The 18434-nt window shown below is 36.4% G+C and overlaps 4 protein-coding genes and 1 long non-coding RNA gene across 6 annotated transcripts; 1 reads left to right on the plus strand and 4 right to left on the minus strand.

Moving 5' to 3' along the window:
- Positions 1 to 942: 942 nt before the first annotated feature.
- LOC114543794 lies at positions 943 to 2741 on the minus strand. The gene is made up of 5 exons (XM_028562645.1): positions 2587 to 2741; positions 2020 to 2255; positions 1558 to 1692; positions 1056 to 1231; positions 943 to 955 (listed from the first exon to the last, which is right to left on the minus strand). Exons 1-5 carry the CDS (start codon positions 2720 to 2722, stop codon positions 943 to 945), a joined length of 696 nt encoding a protein of 231 aa, XP_028418446.1. The 5' UTR covers positions 2723 to 2741.
- A 2542-nt stretch (positions 2742 to 5283) lies between these two features.
- Positions 5284 to 8754, minus strand: LOC114543791. Of its 2 annotated transcripts, none has more exons than XM_028562644.1 (5): positions 8536 to 8754; positions 6542 to 6770; positions 6130 to 6289; positions 5980 to 6021; positions 5284 to 5855 (listed from the first exon to the last, which is right to left on the minus strand). In XM_028562644.1, exons 2-5 carry the CDS (start codon positions 6691 to 6693, stop codon positions 5754 to 5756), a joined length of 456 nt encoding a protein of 151 aa, XP_028418445.1. In that variant the 5' UTR covers positions 6694 to 6770; positions 8536 to 8754; the 3' UTR covers positions 5284 to 5753. The 2 variants fall into 2 exon arrangements, with proteins under 2 accessions (XP_028418445.1, XP_028418444.1); XM_028562643.1 differs by having other exon boundaries at positions 7125 to 8754.
- Positions 8751 to 15018, minus strand: LOC114543790. The gene is made up of 6 exons (XM_028562642.1): positions 14651 to 15018; positions 13189 to 13641; positions 12621 to 12856; positions 12157 to 12291; positions 9552 to 9583; positions 8751 to 8945 (listed from the first exon to the last, which is right to left on the minus strand). Exons 1-5 carry the CDS (start codon positions 14985 to 14987, stop codon positions 9566 to 9568), a joined length of 1179 nt encoding a protein of 392 aa, XP_028418443.1. The 5' UTR covers positions 14988 to 15018; the 3' UTR covers positions 8751 to 8945; positions 9552 to 9565.
- LOC114543789 lies at positions 10191 to 11854 on the plus strand. Its single transcript, XM_028562641.1, has one exon. The coding sequence runs from the start codon at positions 10415 to 10417 to the stop codon at positions 11717 to 11719; it is 1305 nt and encodes a 434-aa protein (XP_028418442.1). The 5' UTR covers positions 10191 to 10414; the 3' UTR covers positions 11720 to 11854.
- Positions 15019 to 16587: 1569 nt separating the features above from the next.
- LOC114543788 lies at positions 16588 to 16795 on the minus strand. The gene is made up of 2 exons (XR_003690197.1): positions 16736 to 16795; positions 16588 to 16629 (listed from the first exon to the last, which is right to left on the minus strand). It is a non-coding gene; the product is annotated as an uncharacterized LOC114543788 (long non-coding RNA).
- Between the last annotated feature and the right edge of the window lie 1639 nt (positions 16796 to 18434).

Consider the following 18434-nt stretch of genomic DNA (forward strand, 5'->3'; position numbering starts at 1 on the left):
AGATTCTGTCGGAGATGCTTGGTTGTTGGAAAGGTTTTGCAACTCTTCAACAACCGGTGAAGAATTTTGATCTGCTATATAAAAACAACTATTTTTAATTTCCACTACTATTATAGCGAGTTAATATACTTGCTACCGTGAGAAAGGCTGTAGTAATTAATGGTTTACTTATAGCTTTTCATTTGCTACTTTTGAATGTAAAAACTTGCCATGACAGACACACTCCATGATTATTTGATATGAAGGAAATTCAGCAGAAGAATTTGTTAGGTACAAGTGCAACAAGAGAGACTTTAATCAAGACATTATAAAAACGAAACTCAACGACGTGAGCCAAACTGAAACGTGATACCCAAAATATGACGCGTAAACTATAAATCCCGGGATCAACCGTGAAGGATAATTACCTGAATTTCCTCTTCTACTGTTTTTTACAATCTATTTAAAGAAGAAAGAATATAGATTATAAGATCCATGACTATTTATTTTTAATAGTGAATTTGAGAGTGGTTCTTCCGAAGCTCAAACAGCTTTCAAATTTCTCTTTTATAACCGCAGAAAATACCACTGAAAAACATTTAAATTTACAACGAAGCTGTGTGGATCAAAACAGATATAATATACCAAATGTTTCGGATGGGTTTTTTGTAAACTGATAACGGTAGTAATGAACCCAACTCGACATCCTGCCCCATCATGCAATATATATATGTTATTTACCAGATTGGAGGTTTGTATAGGGAAATATTTCCCAAGGTCTCAAAAACAGCCCGAGGCCGAAGGACTGCTCGCGTAGCCAATTGGATTGCGGGAAACGTTAAAATATGAATTAGGACCGCGAGAAAAAAAATAAATAGCTATAGCTATTGACTTCAATTATATGTAAGCACGTCTTGTTATCGCATTTTTCACGGCAGACCCAATTTTCACAGGCATGGCTCACTAGCTCTTACCGCTGGTTTCGAAGATTTAACGTTTGTTTTTCATTAATTACAATTGATTAACAACTTGTGATACTTCCTTGTGCATGCATGCATAGAGTGATAATTAGATACCTTTTTCGATAAAAGTAGGCCACAACAAACACCAGAACGATAATGAGCACAGAGACCAAGACCGTAATAACGATTGTGACCACTAAACTTTCTTCACTTTCTTTATGTTTTAATATCACTGTGGTGTCTGCCATTTTTGTTGTTGTCGTGGGTAATGTCACTGTGATGTCTGTTCTCTTCGATTTACGAAAAAGAAAACAGAATTGTAATCAGATTTAAACTGTATCTAAATATAAATAAATCTGCATGTAATATGCTTCGGAAAATGTCTAAGCAAAAAAACAGCAGCCATGCATGACCATCCAGAAAGAGCATGCACCACCGAAGATGAAACAAATACTGAATGGTTACCGTGTTTGGATGGCCTGATCCAAACACGCGCGCGGGAATGTCGCGAGAGTTAATCAGTCATGCATTTATACATGACTACATGCGTTTTACCCAAATTACAGTACTTAAATTGACTGCATTCGTCAGAAACGCAGTGCGGGATTAAACTCACATTCTGTTCCACCAATTTTTTGAACTTGAGAAGCAAACAGTGATTCTCTCCTTTGGACTCGTGGGTTTTACTTTTACAGGAAATTTCCAACTTCAACAATGAATTGTTGAAGATTTCAAATGATTCTTCTTGGATCTATAAATAGTTGTAGAAGCAATTATTGAGCTCGGTATAAAAAGGTTTAATAGAATTGAGTTCACTTTAAAGTACACGTCAAGCGTATTCACGTGACATAAAGAGAAGAGCTAGGCCCGTTTCTATTATCAGTAGTTCGTTGGAATATATAACTATCGTCATTGTTGCGGGTTTTTTAGCGAGTGTAAAACTGCAGCATGGTATAATTATAAAAAAAATAAAAACGAATCAGCCACTAACAAACCAAAAAATGTTACTTATTATGAGCATTTGATTATATAATTTATCTTGCCATTACAAATTTTATTTTCCTTTAATGACTCTTACCATTAACATTCTAAGATCTTTTGAAACTTTGTTGATGAAAATCGGTTTCTTGTTTTCCATATTCGTAACTTTCTGCCACATCATATCACTCCGCATGATGGTAGATTTCGACCATATAATGCTGCATTGCGAGTTTTCAGAAAAGATTGGGGCAAAAAAATTTCGAGTACATGGCTTAGAGCAATTGTCTTTGTCCAGATAAAGCATGAATTTTTTGTTTTGAAAACGGTAACAACCTATCGAAATGGATATCAAAAATTAGAAGGAAGCTTTCGATCTCTTGAGGTATAGGAAATAGAAAAAATTGTTTGCTAAGTCGACAACTCAAATCTTAAGGTAATTCTGATTTTTTAAAGAAAAAACTTTTCAAGAAAAAACTTGTATTTTACCGAATATGCAAGAATAAGTACTCTGCTTTTTAAAACCATGCATATAAAGCATATGCAATCAGTTCTGACCTTCACAGGTATTTTTTCCTAGTTCAGGTCTTTATTTCCCTTGTCTCCAAATTTGTCGCGTGCTTATATATAAACCCTGCATATCAGCACGTATACATACAATGCTTACCTCTGTAAGTAGTTGTTTTCCAGTTCAGATATCCATCCGTGTTTTTCCAAACCTGTCCCGTGCTGCTTGACTTACTTATTGCTCTCTTACTGTATTCATCGATTTCAAGGTAAAAATTCGTTTGGCCACTGCACATTTTGGTAAATATAAATTTTGTCTTACTCTTGGGTTGCGTTTTTGCTGTTGTTGATTGGTTCTATCACATTGCTTCATAACTACTGAATTAACCGATCTTCCTTTATGCGAACATGTAGACAAAGGCTTGACAAACTCAAGACACTGGAGTGAAATAACATTCATAAGTTGGATTTTTCCCGTTTCATTTAACCATACCCAACGCATGTTTAGAGACGAGCTGCAAACCGTTCCAGAAACTTTTTCAGTCCGATTTCCATTTACCGTAAGACATTTACCGTAATTTTGATTTCGAAGAAAAAATTTCCATTTGGTACTAGAAGGTGAATACAATATATATATTGTACGACAGTATTAATTTGGGAGGAAATCCCATGGGCTGTCACCTCATGACAGGAAAAGTAATTTTGTGATTCTGAAGGGTCATAATATTTACTTTACACGTCATTTTATGTGACATGTTCCCGAAGTAATTTCCTCATCGATATTGACCTTCTATTTTTTTAAAATGCTAAATTACATTATATATGCGCATTTCGTAACAATATGGATAAACCCGCTTAGCTGAGATTTAAGGAAGCGTAAAATGAGTTTGAGGTATTGAAATTAGTAAATAACATGACCACATAATCCTAAAAGTGCAACAGCGGTTGCCCTAGCTGTAAACGCCAATCTAAAACTCTTCAATACCTCAATATTTAAAGATGATGTAAAGTCCGTTCTGAGCATATATTCTGCGCATAACAATGTTTGTTTACGTTGGTTATATAATCTTTACATGACGTATGTTACGTTATAATTTTATTATTTTCTTCTCGCTCGACGGGCTGTGATCTGTGATGAATATGCTTATTTTTTATTATATTTTGAAGAAAATATTGTTATATTTTGAAGAAAATATAAAGCGAAGCTTGTAAATAAACCAGCCGTTATTTAAAACGTTATATATTTGTAATTGTAGGACAAGCGAGAAGGTGGCGTCTGTAGCGACAACAAATAGCCTCGCCATTTCGGGCCTTATTCAACAAATAAATTCTTGGAGCATTCCTTTCAGCATAATATTGCTTTTTTCTAGCAGCTTTATGATAAGATAAGTTATCGTCGTGACTCGCAATTCGAGCCTCTTCGCCTTGCGACAAAAAAAAATAATTTTGCTCCCGAACTGCCGTTTGTAATACAACGCGTTAATATCGCATATCATTAACATTCCAAAAGTTGCTCCCCCACTGATGGAATGTGTTGATGCGCGGAATATATGCGCAGAACGGACTTTACCTCATCTTTAACTCAAAATAGCAATACTAAAAGATAAACATGTCATACTTGAATCAGGTATGATATCTTGGTCTTTAGTACAATTGCCTGTGGTAGGAGTTACCAGCAGAAGTGTGTTCCTATCCTCTTCAATACACTGGCAATATTTACATTCATCATTTTCACATTCAGCTTTGAAACTCTTACACAGATTTTCCGCTTTTTGCTTAGATGTCTGACGTTCCAAATGTAAGTTTTGAGGAATAAATTTATCATATCTTTCTCGTTTGATTTCAATCTGTGCTGTTGTATTTCCGCTAGCACAAATAATCACAATGTATAAACAGTACCAAACAAATAATATATTGTAAGCCATACCGACGTGTGTATAAAAACAAACGGCATTTGATTGTAACAAACTCGCCACTCTTCAACAATAGGCAGATTTAGCATGAGCTGATGAGGACGTGAACGTCAAAGAGGACGTGAAAATGGCGAATAAATGGCGATATCGCCATTTTCACGTCCTTTAAAGGCTTTTCTGTTCATATCCTGTGGACTGTCGTATATCATGTGTATCATGTGGTTATTTTCAGTAGTATACATGTAACTTCCGGGGTGAGTGTTATGCCAGAACCGTGACTGCGTGACATCATAGACAATCCAAAAGACATTTCAGAAGGGGTTTACTTGATGAGGTGACGCTGCAAACGAAGCGAAGCGTCAATTATTCGATGAGATCATAGCCTACGCGTAGACTCAACTTAAGTTATAAGTAGAGTCTACGCATCAGCGTTAAAAAGCTTGTTCAATCACGTGGATTTCCCCACAAATATGGGAACGCTTGTGATTGGTCAGTTGATAAATATTCAGGATACTGACCAATCACAAGCGTTCCCCACATTTGTGGGGATGCCACGTGATTGAACAAGCTTTTTAACGCTGATGCGTAGACTCTACTTATAACTTAAGTTGAGTCTACGCGTAGGCTATGAGATCAGGGCGCTGTAAAACGCTGTGTTTTACAGCGCCCTGATGAGATAAATGAACTAGAATACAAGACAAGTCTCCTTGAAACTGAAAATGTGTCACTAACAAAGAAGGGTTAATAATGGATAAGTATGAAAGCCAGGCTTTTATTTTGCATAGAAAGAGACAAAAGACGCCAGTAATCTATCGGCCAGAGGTATAATCCTCCCATATTTCCTCCCATAAGAACCACAGCCTTACCATCGTGAAAGAGTGTCTTCGCAACAAGTATTTCATGTTTCGTTTTCTATAAATACGTTTTGTGATTTCTTGATTCTGACAATAAGAGACGATTGTCATTTCTGACGATTCTGACCATAAGACTCTGTCGATAAATAAATGTCTGTCTTAACTCTTAAGACACTTATATAGAATCAATACACTGGTGCAAGTACTCCACTTGTTTTTGTTTTGCGTTTTTTTTAACATTTGCACCTGTGGGCATCTTTTTATGTAACAGGCGCATAATAAGTAATTAAATTATTATTATTATATTCAGCTGTACTTCTCAAAAACGTCTCGTTGACCCCCCCCCAATCTTGTACACATTCCTACGCCCCTGTTTAATACCATTGGAATTATTTCCAGCCTGCGATAGGCTGAGTATTCATTTGGCGACTTTTCAAAGTATACTATAGCAAGTACATATTGTACATTTGTCCCACACCTGGACTCATAGCTGGGACACAAGGGTATGTCTGAGCTTTGGTTTCGAAATGGATTCCTGTAGCAGTCATATGATGGACAATTCATTGTAATCCACTCATTCTATACTTTAGTAACGATTCTGTCAAAGCATTTGAAACGTGGAGAGCAACTGAGGCATCTTCCTCGTCGTGAACTAGTTTTGTCTGGAAAATACATCATATCAAATTAACAAACTGCTCCAAGCACTCCAGCGCTGCTTCATCAAAATTCATATCAGTTCAATTTCGCTCGTCTTTGTAAATAAAATTTATTCAATTTTGAACTTACCAAATCGCCAAGGGCGGCCGCTAAATTAGCAGTGATTTCGGACTAAAATAAAATTTAGAAAAATGATTGGAAAATTTGTCTCAACCACTCTTAATATTGCTCACTGTTGACCATAGCAGACTGTGTACTTCGGTAATCATTTCAATATACCTTAAGGTGTTCTTTACGAGTGTCCAAGGTTTTCGGTGCCCTGTTGGTATTTGCCATGGGGTAGACTTGACCACCGGGGTGTGGTTGAGCAGAATATGGCTGTCCACCACCTCTATGATAAGAGGAACTACCACCATGGTGGATCTGTTCAGTCTCATAGCTGGATGATATAAGAAGGTTTATTTGTTAATTAGGGATGATATCAGTATTTGATTAGCATAGTTTAAAACTGATAGAGCTACATGTGTCAGTATAAAGTCAGTTTAGTTTAAGTTTCCTCCTGTAGTGACACTAGATAAATAATATATTGTTCCTAATAGAACAGTTTACCAAGGTATTAAGTTTATCTAGGTGCTAGCACTGAAAAAGGGATGTTGCAAAACAATTTATAAAAGCCCTGCACTAAACTGACCTTTGTGGATAGTTTACGCCATAGTCTAGGCCAACATTCCTTGAATTGTATGCGAAATTACTAAACGATTCGTTATATGTTGAGTGCCCTCCTTGGCCAGGCTGGTTTGGATACGAACCCACGTTATACCCTCTTCCCTGAGTATGTGACATCCCTCTGTTATCACGTCCCCTCGTTGATCCTCGCGTTGTGCCTCGATTGTCCCCTCTACCCCGTTGTGTCCCTTGACCTAACAAGAAAATTACGTTAACAAAAAGTTTGTCCACACGATTCAATTCACTTATGACATATGGAATGTAGTCTGTTATATTGACAGAGCAGTACCACATTGGTTTTAGTTGATATGCTGCTCATAAAAATTGCAAGTCAACAGAGCATAAAACATCCATCAGAAGTGAATTGGAGAATGCGAATTTTAAAATTCGTATCTGAATAAAAATTTGTAGGAATATTTGCCGCAACCCTCACCTAATTGAGAGTTGCCACGTTCATCTATTATATATAGTATATCACCTTTTTTGAAATTTTACTGTAAACATAGTGACACTACATAGAGTTCGTTGTAGAAAAAATCTCAACAGACCTTGTGGTTGGTATTTCCGGAATTTTTTTTACTTCTAGTCGGCCTTCCTCTTGTTCCTAATTTCTCGCCAGCTCGAGCAGTATCGGAGTTATTTCAGAACGTTTCATCGTGTTTGAATCTAATCCCACGATCAAGTGAGGACGCTTAATTCTCTATAAAGTCTGAAGGCTTTTGCGAGAACCGTGGCAAACATGAGTCATTTGTATGAATATATCGATTTCTATGTTTACAAGTTTCTGCATGACAGTTGTTTTGCTTTTTGCTGGTTACAGTCGGTGGCAAATATACTAACAAAGGTGATAGGTACAGAGTACTAAAGCATAAAATATTTGTTATTGGGGGAATAGAGAGTCCCTCCAATGGATGTTGTAGTTTTCTCATGTATGCAGCTAATTAAGATTTATAACGCAATGTTCAAAACGAAATACAGTTTATTTTACGCATGTGGTGCGATGTAAAGGTTTTTTTAGATGATCCAATTTGGTCGCATCTAATAGACCTTTTCAGCTTGTATGCAAATTAACCCATTTAATTCAAATCACATGGTTCGAAATGGTTAAATTTTACTGGCTATTCCATGGTCACCACATCTGAAATGGTTTAATTTGCATGCCAGCTGAACTGGTCTATATTCACTTCTCAGTTGACTTATATATGGGCAGAAAATCAACTAAAGCCAACGTATTTATGATTTTGTGGCACTTTATATCTTGTGGCACTTAATATTTTACTAGCGAACTATCATCAACTGGTTTCTATAAATGGTTTAAGGTCTACTATCAGTACTACGCTATCATTATCTTTATATCAGACTTTGTTCACTATTTTCATGCTGTAGCTAACTATCGTTTTGTTGAAGTAAAGGATCCCACAAGACAAGGTTGCCAATGTGATAGGATGTAAAGAATATCTCAACTACTGAGAAGTGAGAACCGAAATATATAGATCTCAAAAATATGCCGCACTCATACAGTTATAAGATTTTCATCAGACAATGAACTGTGGAGCATGTTCCCGTTTAATTGGCCCCGATTTTGATTTTGAAGTATTTAAATGCATATAACATGATCCCATCTTAATTGTTCCCACGGTTTCCATTTTGCCCACATTTGAGCAGAATGCATAACCTGGAAACGAAGTTGAGCATCATCCTGGTAGTGGTGTAATCATCCCAACAGTAGCAAGAACTTGTTTTGTTTCATGAAGACTTTCAATCACTGTTCGTTTAGTTTGAGGTAACCGGGCTCATGTAAGCATGCAGCTGTACCTTTAATACCAATGCTGCTTTAATAACTTCATAAAAGACTTTTTATAGGTTGAAAAATGTTATTGCATGCTCATTAATTACTTAACGATGTTTAAAATTAATTATGAAAATCCTTAAAAAAGGTAGTTGCTTATAAATACGCACTGTAGACAATCACGTTGCTTCCTTGTGACCTTGTGAACTATTCAGTTTTAAAAGAGATGTATAACCGGACAGATCATCTTCATTATCTTTAAATAGCGGCCTTCTAAGTGGAAAATACTCGCCGTCCTTCACACCGACATCTTTCTTTCCTGTCGCACCGAGAGAAGGATACTCGTATTGATGGTTCGGGTGGATTTCAGGAGATTCGTATTTGGGGCTTCCTGGGTTCTCGTACTCAGGACCTTGGGATTGCGCACACGATATTCTCTGGTTAGTGTTTTCATACAGGTATTCTTGTTCTGCTCTTGGTATAACATAAATTTCAGATTCTATCGGAGTTGCTTGGTTGTTAGAAAGGTTTCGCATTTCTGGCAACTCTTCAACAACCGGTGAAGAATTTTGATCTGTTACTATAAAAGCAACTATTCAGTTTAATTTCCACTACGTTAATACAACATTGTGAGTTTAGAGAGTGGACTAGGGTTGAATGTAATCCCGCCTATGCAATTATTATGGAGGATGAAAAAATCTCTTTACATCTCTTGTTTTTCCCCCACCATGTCGATGACGAATAGTCGCCATTTTGAGTGCTTTTAATAATTCTTTCAGAATAACTAACAACTCATTCACGTAACGAATTTACCCCCCAAAATTCCATGAAGTCCTTGTTACGTGGCCCCCACGCTTACAGGCATGAAAAAGTACACGCATCAGTTATAGCGAGTTAATATATTTGTTATCGCGAGAAAGGCTGTAGCAATTAATGGTTTACTTATAGCTTTTCATTTGCTACTTTTAAGTTTAAAACTTGCCAAGACAGACACACTCCATGATTGTTTATAAATATGAAGGAAATTCAGCAGAAGAGTTTGTTAGGTGCGAGTGCAACAGGAAAGACTTGAATAAAGACATTATAAAAACGAAACTCAACGACGTGAGCCAAACTGAAAACGTGAAGCCCAAAATATGACGTGTATAAACTATAAATCCCGGGATCAACCGTGAAGGATAATTACCTGAATTTCCTCTTTCACTGTTTTTTACAAATCTATTTAAAGAAGAAAGAATTTAGATTATAAGATCCATGAGTATTTATTTTTAATAGTGAATTTGAGGGCGGTTCTTCCAAAGCTCGAACAGCTTTCAAATTTCTCTTTTATAACCGCAGAAAATAACTCTGAAAAATATTTAAATTTACAACGAAGCTGCATGTGTGGATCAAAACAGATATAAATATACCAAATGTTTCGGATGGGTTTTTTGTAAACTGATAACGGTAGTAATGAACCCAACTCGACATCCTGCCCCATCATATGAGGCGCCGTTTTGGACATTATTCTGAACTAAATATATTTCATGCTAAACTAAAAAGTGCATGGTAAACTTTAAATATAAGGTGACGAATTTCAAAACCCTATGCAGAACTTCAGAAATATACGCAACAAAACTCTTCCATCGTGTTGTTAAATTATACATGAAATCCTAAACTTTTATTTGACATGCTAAACATTTTTTACATCGTGCTCTATGCCTCTATATTTAATATATGCAGTATTTTTATATCATGTTGCATAATGCATCGCGAGCCTAGAACTTCGGAGGCTTGAACCCATGCCCCTGTCTGCGCTTATTTCGAACTAAAATGGCGGCTTCAACTTCAAGGACTTCAAGTGGTATAGGAGGAACAGAATTCAGCCTTTTTTCATTCTTTCAAAGAACTAAAACAATTGTTACGGAAGCAGAATACTATATTTCTTCAGATCAACTTTCGTTTAATGATATCGATAGTCTTGAGCGAATACACGAAAGGCTTTCTGAAGCTGGAGATACAGTCTTCACTTTAAAGGAGAGAGCATTAAACCTCGTTGCTGACATCGAGATGGAAAACTTTTACAATGACATGGACGAATTATCTACGTATTTAAATCGACTTCGAACTTTTTTCCAAAATACTATCAATGGTCTACAAGATCAGATTACTTGCACCCCAGCATACAGTTGCGCCAGGATATACACAGGCATGAGAGGTCAGCCACGAATTGAAATATCTAAGAGACAGATTGAGTGCCTCAGAGAATTACACTTTTCTTGGACTAAAATAGCCGAATTATTAGGCATTTCTCTAAAAACTTTGCAACGAAGACGCGAAGAATTCCAAATTGACAATGGGGAGTCGTGGTCTACAATCAATGACAATGATCTACGAGAAGTCATGCAAGAAATTATGAGTATTACACCTGGCATTGGGCAGACACGTATGTTAGGTGCCCTAAAAAGTCGAGGAATAAGAGCCCAACGTTCACGTGTAAGGGTTATGATGCGTGAGTTGGATCCCATAGGAACTGCACTTCGTTGGCGAGGAGCAATTTGTAGAAGAAATTATTCTGTGCGTTGTGCGAATGCTTTGTGGCATATAGATGGGAACCACAAAATGATACGGTGGCGCATTGTGGTACATACATCTATTGACGGGTACTCAAGATTAATACCATATCTTTATTGTGCTAATAACAACAAATCGATTACAGTTCTACAGTTATTTCAAAATGCTTGCCAATCATATGGTTTACCTTCAAGGGTAAGGTGTGACCATGGCCTTGAAAATGTAGGTGTTGCTCGAATGATGTTGGAGTGTCGTGGCATTAATCGAGGAAGCATTATCACTGGTGCTTCAGTGCACAACCAACGAGTAGAGAGACTACACAGAGATGTTACTACTGGTGTTCTTAAGGCATATATTGATGAATTTTACAGAATGGAAAGTTCTGGTCTTCTAAACCCTGATAACGAAATACATATCTTTTCACTTCACCTTGTTTTTTTAAAAGTGATTAATAATTCCTTAGAAGAGTTTATTGATCAGTGGAATCATCATGGCATTAGTACAGAAAGAGGATCATCACCATTACAACTTTGGTCAGAAAGTATATTAAGATGTGCAACAGAAAACAATTCAACATTAGATGATATTTTAGTTAATGAAGAAGTAGAATCATACAATTTACAAGGTGACAATGAGTTTGAAAATGATGCGGCTGGAGTTGTTGTACCTCAAAGTTCAGTTAATTTAAGAGACGATCAGCTGGCATATGTTCAAAATTTAGCCAACCAGAACAACAACAGGTATAACATAATTCAGACATATGTTCAAGTTGTAAATGCTATTAATATGATGGTGGAATAATTTATAATAATGCAGTAAAGCTGATAGAAATTAAAAGAAACTCAAGTCTGGACATTTCAGCAAATACTTTGCTTCAAAATATCAAAAACAGTTTTATATTTCAATCCATTGAGTTCTTTCAATAGTGAAATAAAATAGAAAAAAAATAAGGATGTGCATGTAATACAACATTTCAAAATAAATAACTGGAGTATATCAACAACTCAACTTCAACTATATTGTTACTCAACATTATTTCAACATGTAATATGAATTATGCATCAATATTGTAATTGTGAATGGTTACCGTGTTTGGATGGCCTGATCCAAACACGCGCGCGGGAATGTCGCGAGAGTTAATCAGTCATGCATTTATACATGACTACATGCGTTTTACCCAAATTACAGTACTTAAATTGACTGCATTCGTCAGAAACGCAGTGCGGGATTAAACTCACATTCTGTTCCACCAATTTTTTGAACTTGAGAAGCAAACAGTGATTCTCTCCTTTGGACTCGTGGGTTTTACTTTTACAGGAAATTTCCAACTTCAACAATGAATTGTTGAAGATTTCAAATGATTCTTCTTGGATCTATAAATAGTTGTAGAAGCAATTATTGAGCTCGGTATAAAAAGGTTTAATAGAATTGAGTTCACTTTAAAGTACACGTCAAGCGTATTCACGTGACATAAAGAGAAGAGCTAGGCCCGTTTCTATTATCAGTAGTTCGTTGGAATATATAACTATCGTCATTGTTGCGGGTTTTTTAGCGAGTGTAAAACTGCAGCATGATGTATAATTATAAAAAAATAAAAACGAATCAGCCACTAACAAACCAAAAAATGTTACTTATTATGAGCATTTGATTATATAATTTATCTTGCCATTACAAATTTATATTTTCCTTTAATGACTCTTACCATTAACATTCTAAGATCTTTTGAAACTTTGTTGATGAAAATCGGTTTCTTGTTTTCCATATTCGTAACTTTCTGCCACATCATATCACTCCGCATGATGGTAGATTTCGACCATATAATGCTGCATTGCGAGTTTTCAGAAAAGATTGGGGCAAAAAAATTTCGAGTACATGGCTTAGAGCAATTGTCTTTGTCCAGATAAAGCATGAATTTTTTGTTTTGAAAACGGTAACAACCTATCGAAATGGATATCAAATAATTAGAAGGAAGCTTTCGATCTCTTGAGGTATAGGAAATAGAAAAAATTGTTTGCTAAGTCGACAACTCAAATCTTAAGGTAATTCTGATTTTTTAAAGAAAAAACTTTTCAAGAAAAAACTTGTATTTTACCGAATATGCAAGAATAAGTACTCTGCTTTTTAAAACCATGCATATAAAGCATATGCAATCAGTTCTGACCTTCACAGGTATTTTTTCCTAGTTCAGGTCTTTATTTCCCTTGTCTCCAAATTTGTCGCGTGCTTATATATAAACCCTGCATATCAGCACGTATACATACAATGCTTACCTCTGTAAGTAGTTGTTTTCCAGTTCAGATATCCATCCGTGTTTTTCCAAACCTGTCCCGTGCTGCTTGACTTACTTATTGCTCTCTTACTGTATTCATCGATTTCAAGGTAAAAATTCGTTTGGCCACTGCACATTTTGGTAAATATAAATTTTGTCTTACTCTTGGGTTGCGTTATTTGCTGTTGTTGATTGGTTCTATCACATTGCTTCATAACTACTGAATTAACCGATCTTCCTTTATGCGAACATGTAGACAAAGGCTTGACAAACTCAAGACACTGGAGTGAAATAACATTCATAAGTTGGATTTTTCCCGTTTCATTTAACCATACCCAACGCATGTTTAGAGACGAGCTGCAAACCGTTCCAGAAACTTTTTCAGTCCGATTTCCATTTACCGTAAGACATTTACCGTAATTTTGATTTCGAAGAAAAAAATTTCCATTTGGTACTAGAAGGTGAATACAATATATATATTGTACGACAGTATTAATTTGGGAGGAAATCCCATGGGCTGTCACCTCATGACAGGAAAAGTAATTTTGTGATTCTGAAGGGTCATAATATTTACTTTACACGTCATTTTATGTGACATGTTCCCGAAGTAATTTCCTCATCGATATTGACCTTCTATTTTTTTAAAATGCTAAATTACATTATATATGCGCATTTCGTAACAATATGGATAAACCCGCTTAGCTGAGATTTAAGGAAGCGTAAAATGAGTTTGAGGTATTGAAATTAGTAAATAACATGACCACATAATCCTAAAAGTGCAACAGCGGTTGCCCTAGCTGTAAACGCCAATCTAAAACTCTTCAATACCTCAATATTTAAAGATGATGTAAAGTCCGTTCTGAGCATATATTCTGCGCATAACAATGTTTGTTTACGTTGGTTATATAATCTTTACATGACGTATGTTACGTTATAATTTTATTATTTTCTTCTCGCTCGACGGGCTGTGATCTGTGATGAATATGCTTATTTTTTATTATATTTTGAAGAAAATATTGTTATATTTTGAAGAAAATATAAAGCGAAGCTTGTAAATAAACCAGCCGTTATTTAAAACGTTATATATTTGTAATTGTAGGACAAGCGAGAAGGTGGCGTCTGTAGCGACAACAAATAGCCTCGCCATTTCGGGCCTTATTCAACAAATAAATTCTTGGAGCATTCCTTTCAGCATAATATTGCTTTTTTCTAGCAGCTTTATGATAAGATAAGTTATCGTCGTGACTCGCAATTCGAGCCTCTTCGCCTTGCGACATAAAATAAAATAATTTTGCTCCCGAACTGCCGTTTGTAATACAACGCGTTAATATCGCATATCATTAACATTCCAAAAGTTGCTCCCCCACTGATGGAATGTGTTGATGCGCGGAATATATGCGCAGAACGGACTTTACCTCATCTTTAACTCAAAATAGCAATACTAAAAGATAAACATGTCATACTTGAATCAGGTATGATATCTTGGTCTTTAGTACAATTGCCTGTGGTAGGAGTTACCAGCAGAAGTGTGTTCCTATCCTCTTCAATACACTGGCAATATTTACATTCATCATTTTCACATTCAGCTTTGAAACTCTTACACAGATTTTCCGCTTTTTGCTTAGATGTCTGACGTTCCAAATGTAAGTTTTGAGGAATAAATTTATCATATCTTTCTCGTTTGATTTCAATCTGTGCTGTTGTATTTCCGCTAGCACAAATAATCACAATGTATAAACAGTACCAAACAAATAATATATTGTAAGCCATACCGACGTGTGTATAAAAACAAAACGGCATTTGATTGTAACAAACTCGCCACTCTTCAACAATAGGCAGATTTAGCATGAGCTGATGAGGACGTGAACGTCAAAGAGGACGTGAAAATGGCGAATAAATGGCGATATCGCCATTTTCACGTCCTTTAAAGGCTTTTCTGTTCATATCCTGTGGACTGTCGTATATCATGTGTATCATGTGGTTATTTTCAGTAGTATACATGTAACTTCCGGGGTGAGTGTTATGCCAGAACCGTGACTGCGTGACATCATAGACAATCCAAAAGACATTTCAGAAGGGGTTTACTTGATGAGGTGACGCTGCAAACGAAGCGAAAGCGTCAATTATTCGATGAGATCATAGCCTACGCGTAGACTCAACTTAAGTTATAAGTAGAGTCTACGCATCAGCGTTAAAAAGCTTGTTCAATCACGTGGATTTCCCCACAAATATGGGGAACGCTTGTGATTGGTCAGTTGATAAATATTCAGGATACTGACCAATCACAAGCGTTCCCCACATTTGTGGGGATGCCACGTGATTGAACAAGCTTTTTAACGCTGATGCGTAGACTCTACTTATAACTTAAGTTGAGTCTACGCGTAGGCTATGAGATCAGGGCGCTGTAAAACGCTGTGTTTTACAGCGCCCTGATGAGATAAATGAACTAGAATACAAGACAAGTCTCCTTGAAACTGAAAATGTGTCACTAACAAAGAAGAGGTTAATAATGGATAAGTATGAAAGCCAGGCTTTTATTTTGCATAGAAAGAGACAAAAGACGCCAGTAATCTATCGGCCAGAGGTATAATCCTCCCATATTTCCTCCCATAAGAACACAGCCTTTACCATCGTGAAAGAGTGTCTTCGCAACAAGTATATTTCATGTTTCGTTTTCTATAAATACGTTTTGTGATTTCTTGATTCTGACAATAAGAGACGATTGTCATTTCTGACGATTCTGACCATAAGACTCTGTCGATAAATAAATGTCTGTCTTAACTCTTAAGACACTTATATAGAATCAATACACTGGTGCAAGTACTCCACTTGTTTTTGTTTTGCGTTTTTTTTAACATTTGCACCTGTGGGCATCTTTTTATGTAACAGGCGCATAATAAGTAATTAAATTATTATTATTATATTCAGCTGTACTTCTCAAAAACGTCTCGTTGACCCCCCCCCAATCTTGTACACATTCCTACGCCCCTGTTTAATACCATTGGAATTATTTCCAGCCTGCGATAGGCTGAGTATTCATTTGGCGACTTTTCAAAGTATACTATAGCAAGTACATATTGTACATTTGTCCCACACCTGGACTCATAGCTGGGACACAAGGGTATGTCTGAGCTTTGGTTTCGAAATGGATTCCTGTAGCAGTCATATGATGGACATTCATTGTAATCCACTCATTCTATACTTTAGTAACGTTCTGTCAAAGCATTTGAAACGTGGAGAGCAACTGAGGCATCTTCCTCGTCGTGAACTGTTTGTCTGGAAAATACATCATATCAAATTAACAAACTGCTCCAAGCACTCCAGCGCTGCTTCATCAAAATTCATATCAGTTCAATTTCGCTCGTCTTTGTAAATAAAATTTATTCAATTTTGAACTTACCAAATCGCCAAGGGCGGCCGCTAAATTAGCAGTGATTTCGGACTAAATAAAATTTAGAAAAATGATTGGAAATTTGTCTCAACCACTCTTAATATTGCTCACTGTTGACCATAGCAGACTGTGTACTTCGGTAATCATTTCAATATACCTTAAGGTGTTCTTTACGAGTGTCCAAGGTTTTCGGTGCCCTGTTGGTATTTGCCATGGGTAGACTTGACCACCGGGGTGTGGTTGAGCAATATGGCTGTCCACCACCTCTATGATAAGAGGAACTACCACCATGGTGGATCTGTTCAGTCTCATAGCTGGATGATATAAGAAGGTTTATTTGTTAATTAGGGATGATATCAGTATTTGATTAGCATAGTTTAAAACTGATAGAGCTACATGTGTCAGTATAAAGTCAGTTTAGTTTAAGTTTCCTCCTGTAGTGACACTAGATAAATAATATATTGTTCCTAATAGAACAGTTTACCAAGGTATTAAGTTTATCTAGGTGCTAGCACTGAAAAAGGGATGTTGCAAAACAATTTATAAAAGCCCTGCACTAAACTGACCTTTGTGGATAGTTTACGCCATAGTCTAGGCCAACATTCCTTGAATTGTATGCGAAATACTAAACGATTCGTTATATGTTGAGTGCCCTCCTTGGCCAGGCTGGTTTGGATACGAACCCACGTTATACCCTCTTCCCTGAGTATGTGACATCCCTCTGTTATCACGTCCCCTCGTTGATCCTCGCGTTGTGCCTCGATTGTCCCCTCTACCCCGTTGTGTCCCTTGACCTAACAAGAAAATTACGTTAACAAAAGTTTGTCCACACGATTCAATTCACTTATGACATATGGAATGTAGTCTGTTTATTGACAGAGCAGTACCACATTGGTTTTAGTTGATATGCTGCTCATAAAAATTGCAAGTCAACAGAGCATAAAACATCCATCAGAAGTGAATTGGAGAATGCGAATTTTAAAATTCGTATCTGAATAAAAATTTGTAGGAATATTTGCCGCAACCCTCACCTAATTGAGAGTTGCCACGTTCATCATATTATATATAGTATATCACCTTTTTGAAATTTTACTGTAAACATAGTGACACTACATAGAGTTCGTTGTAGAAAAATCTCAACAGACCTTGTGGTTGGTATTTCCGGAATTTTTTTTACTTCTAGTCGGCCTTCCTCTTGTTCCTAATTTCTCGCCAGCTCGAGCAGTATCGGAGTTATTTCAGAACGTTTCATCGTGTTTGAATCTAATCCCACGATCAAGTGAGGACGCTTAATTCTCTATAAGTCTGAAGGCTTTTGCGAGACCGTGGCAAACATGAGTCATTTGTATGAATATATCGATTTCTATGTTTACAAGTTTCTGCATGACAGTTGTTTGCTTTTTGCTGGTTACAGTCGGTGGCAAATACTAACAAAGGTGATAGGTACAGAGTACTAAAGCATAAAATATTTGTTATTGGGGAATAGAGAGTCCCTCCAATGGATGTTGTAGTTTTCTCATGTATGCAGCTAATAAAGATTTATAACGCAATGTTCAAACGAAATACAGTTTATTTTACGCATGTGGTGCGATGTAAAGGTTTTTTTAGATGATCCAATTTGGTCGCATCTAATAGACCTTTTCAGCTTGTATGCAATTAACCCATTTAATTCAATCACATGGTTCGAAATGGTTAAATTTTACTGGCTATTCCATGGTCACCACATCTGAAATGGTTTAATTTGCATGCCAGCTGAACTGGTCTATATTCACTTCTCAGTTGACTTATATATGGGCAGAAAATCAACTAAAGCCAACGTATTTATGATTTTGTGGCACTTTATTCTTTGGCACTTA

Source organism: Dendronephthya gigantea, unplaced genomic scaffold (genome assembly GCF_004324835.1).
Source record: "Dendronephthya gigantea isolate DGI-Jeju-01 unplaced genomic scaffold, DenGig_1.0 000554F, whole genome shotgun sequence".
In the NCBI taxonomy this organism is placed as follows: Eukaryota; Metazoa; Cnidaria; class Anthozoa; order Malacalcyonacea; family Nephtheidae; genus Dendronephthya; species Dendronephthya gigantea.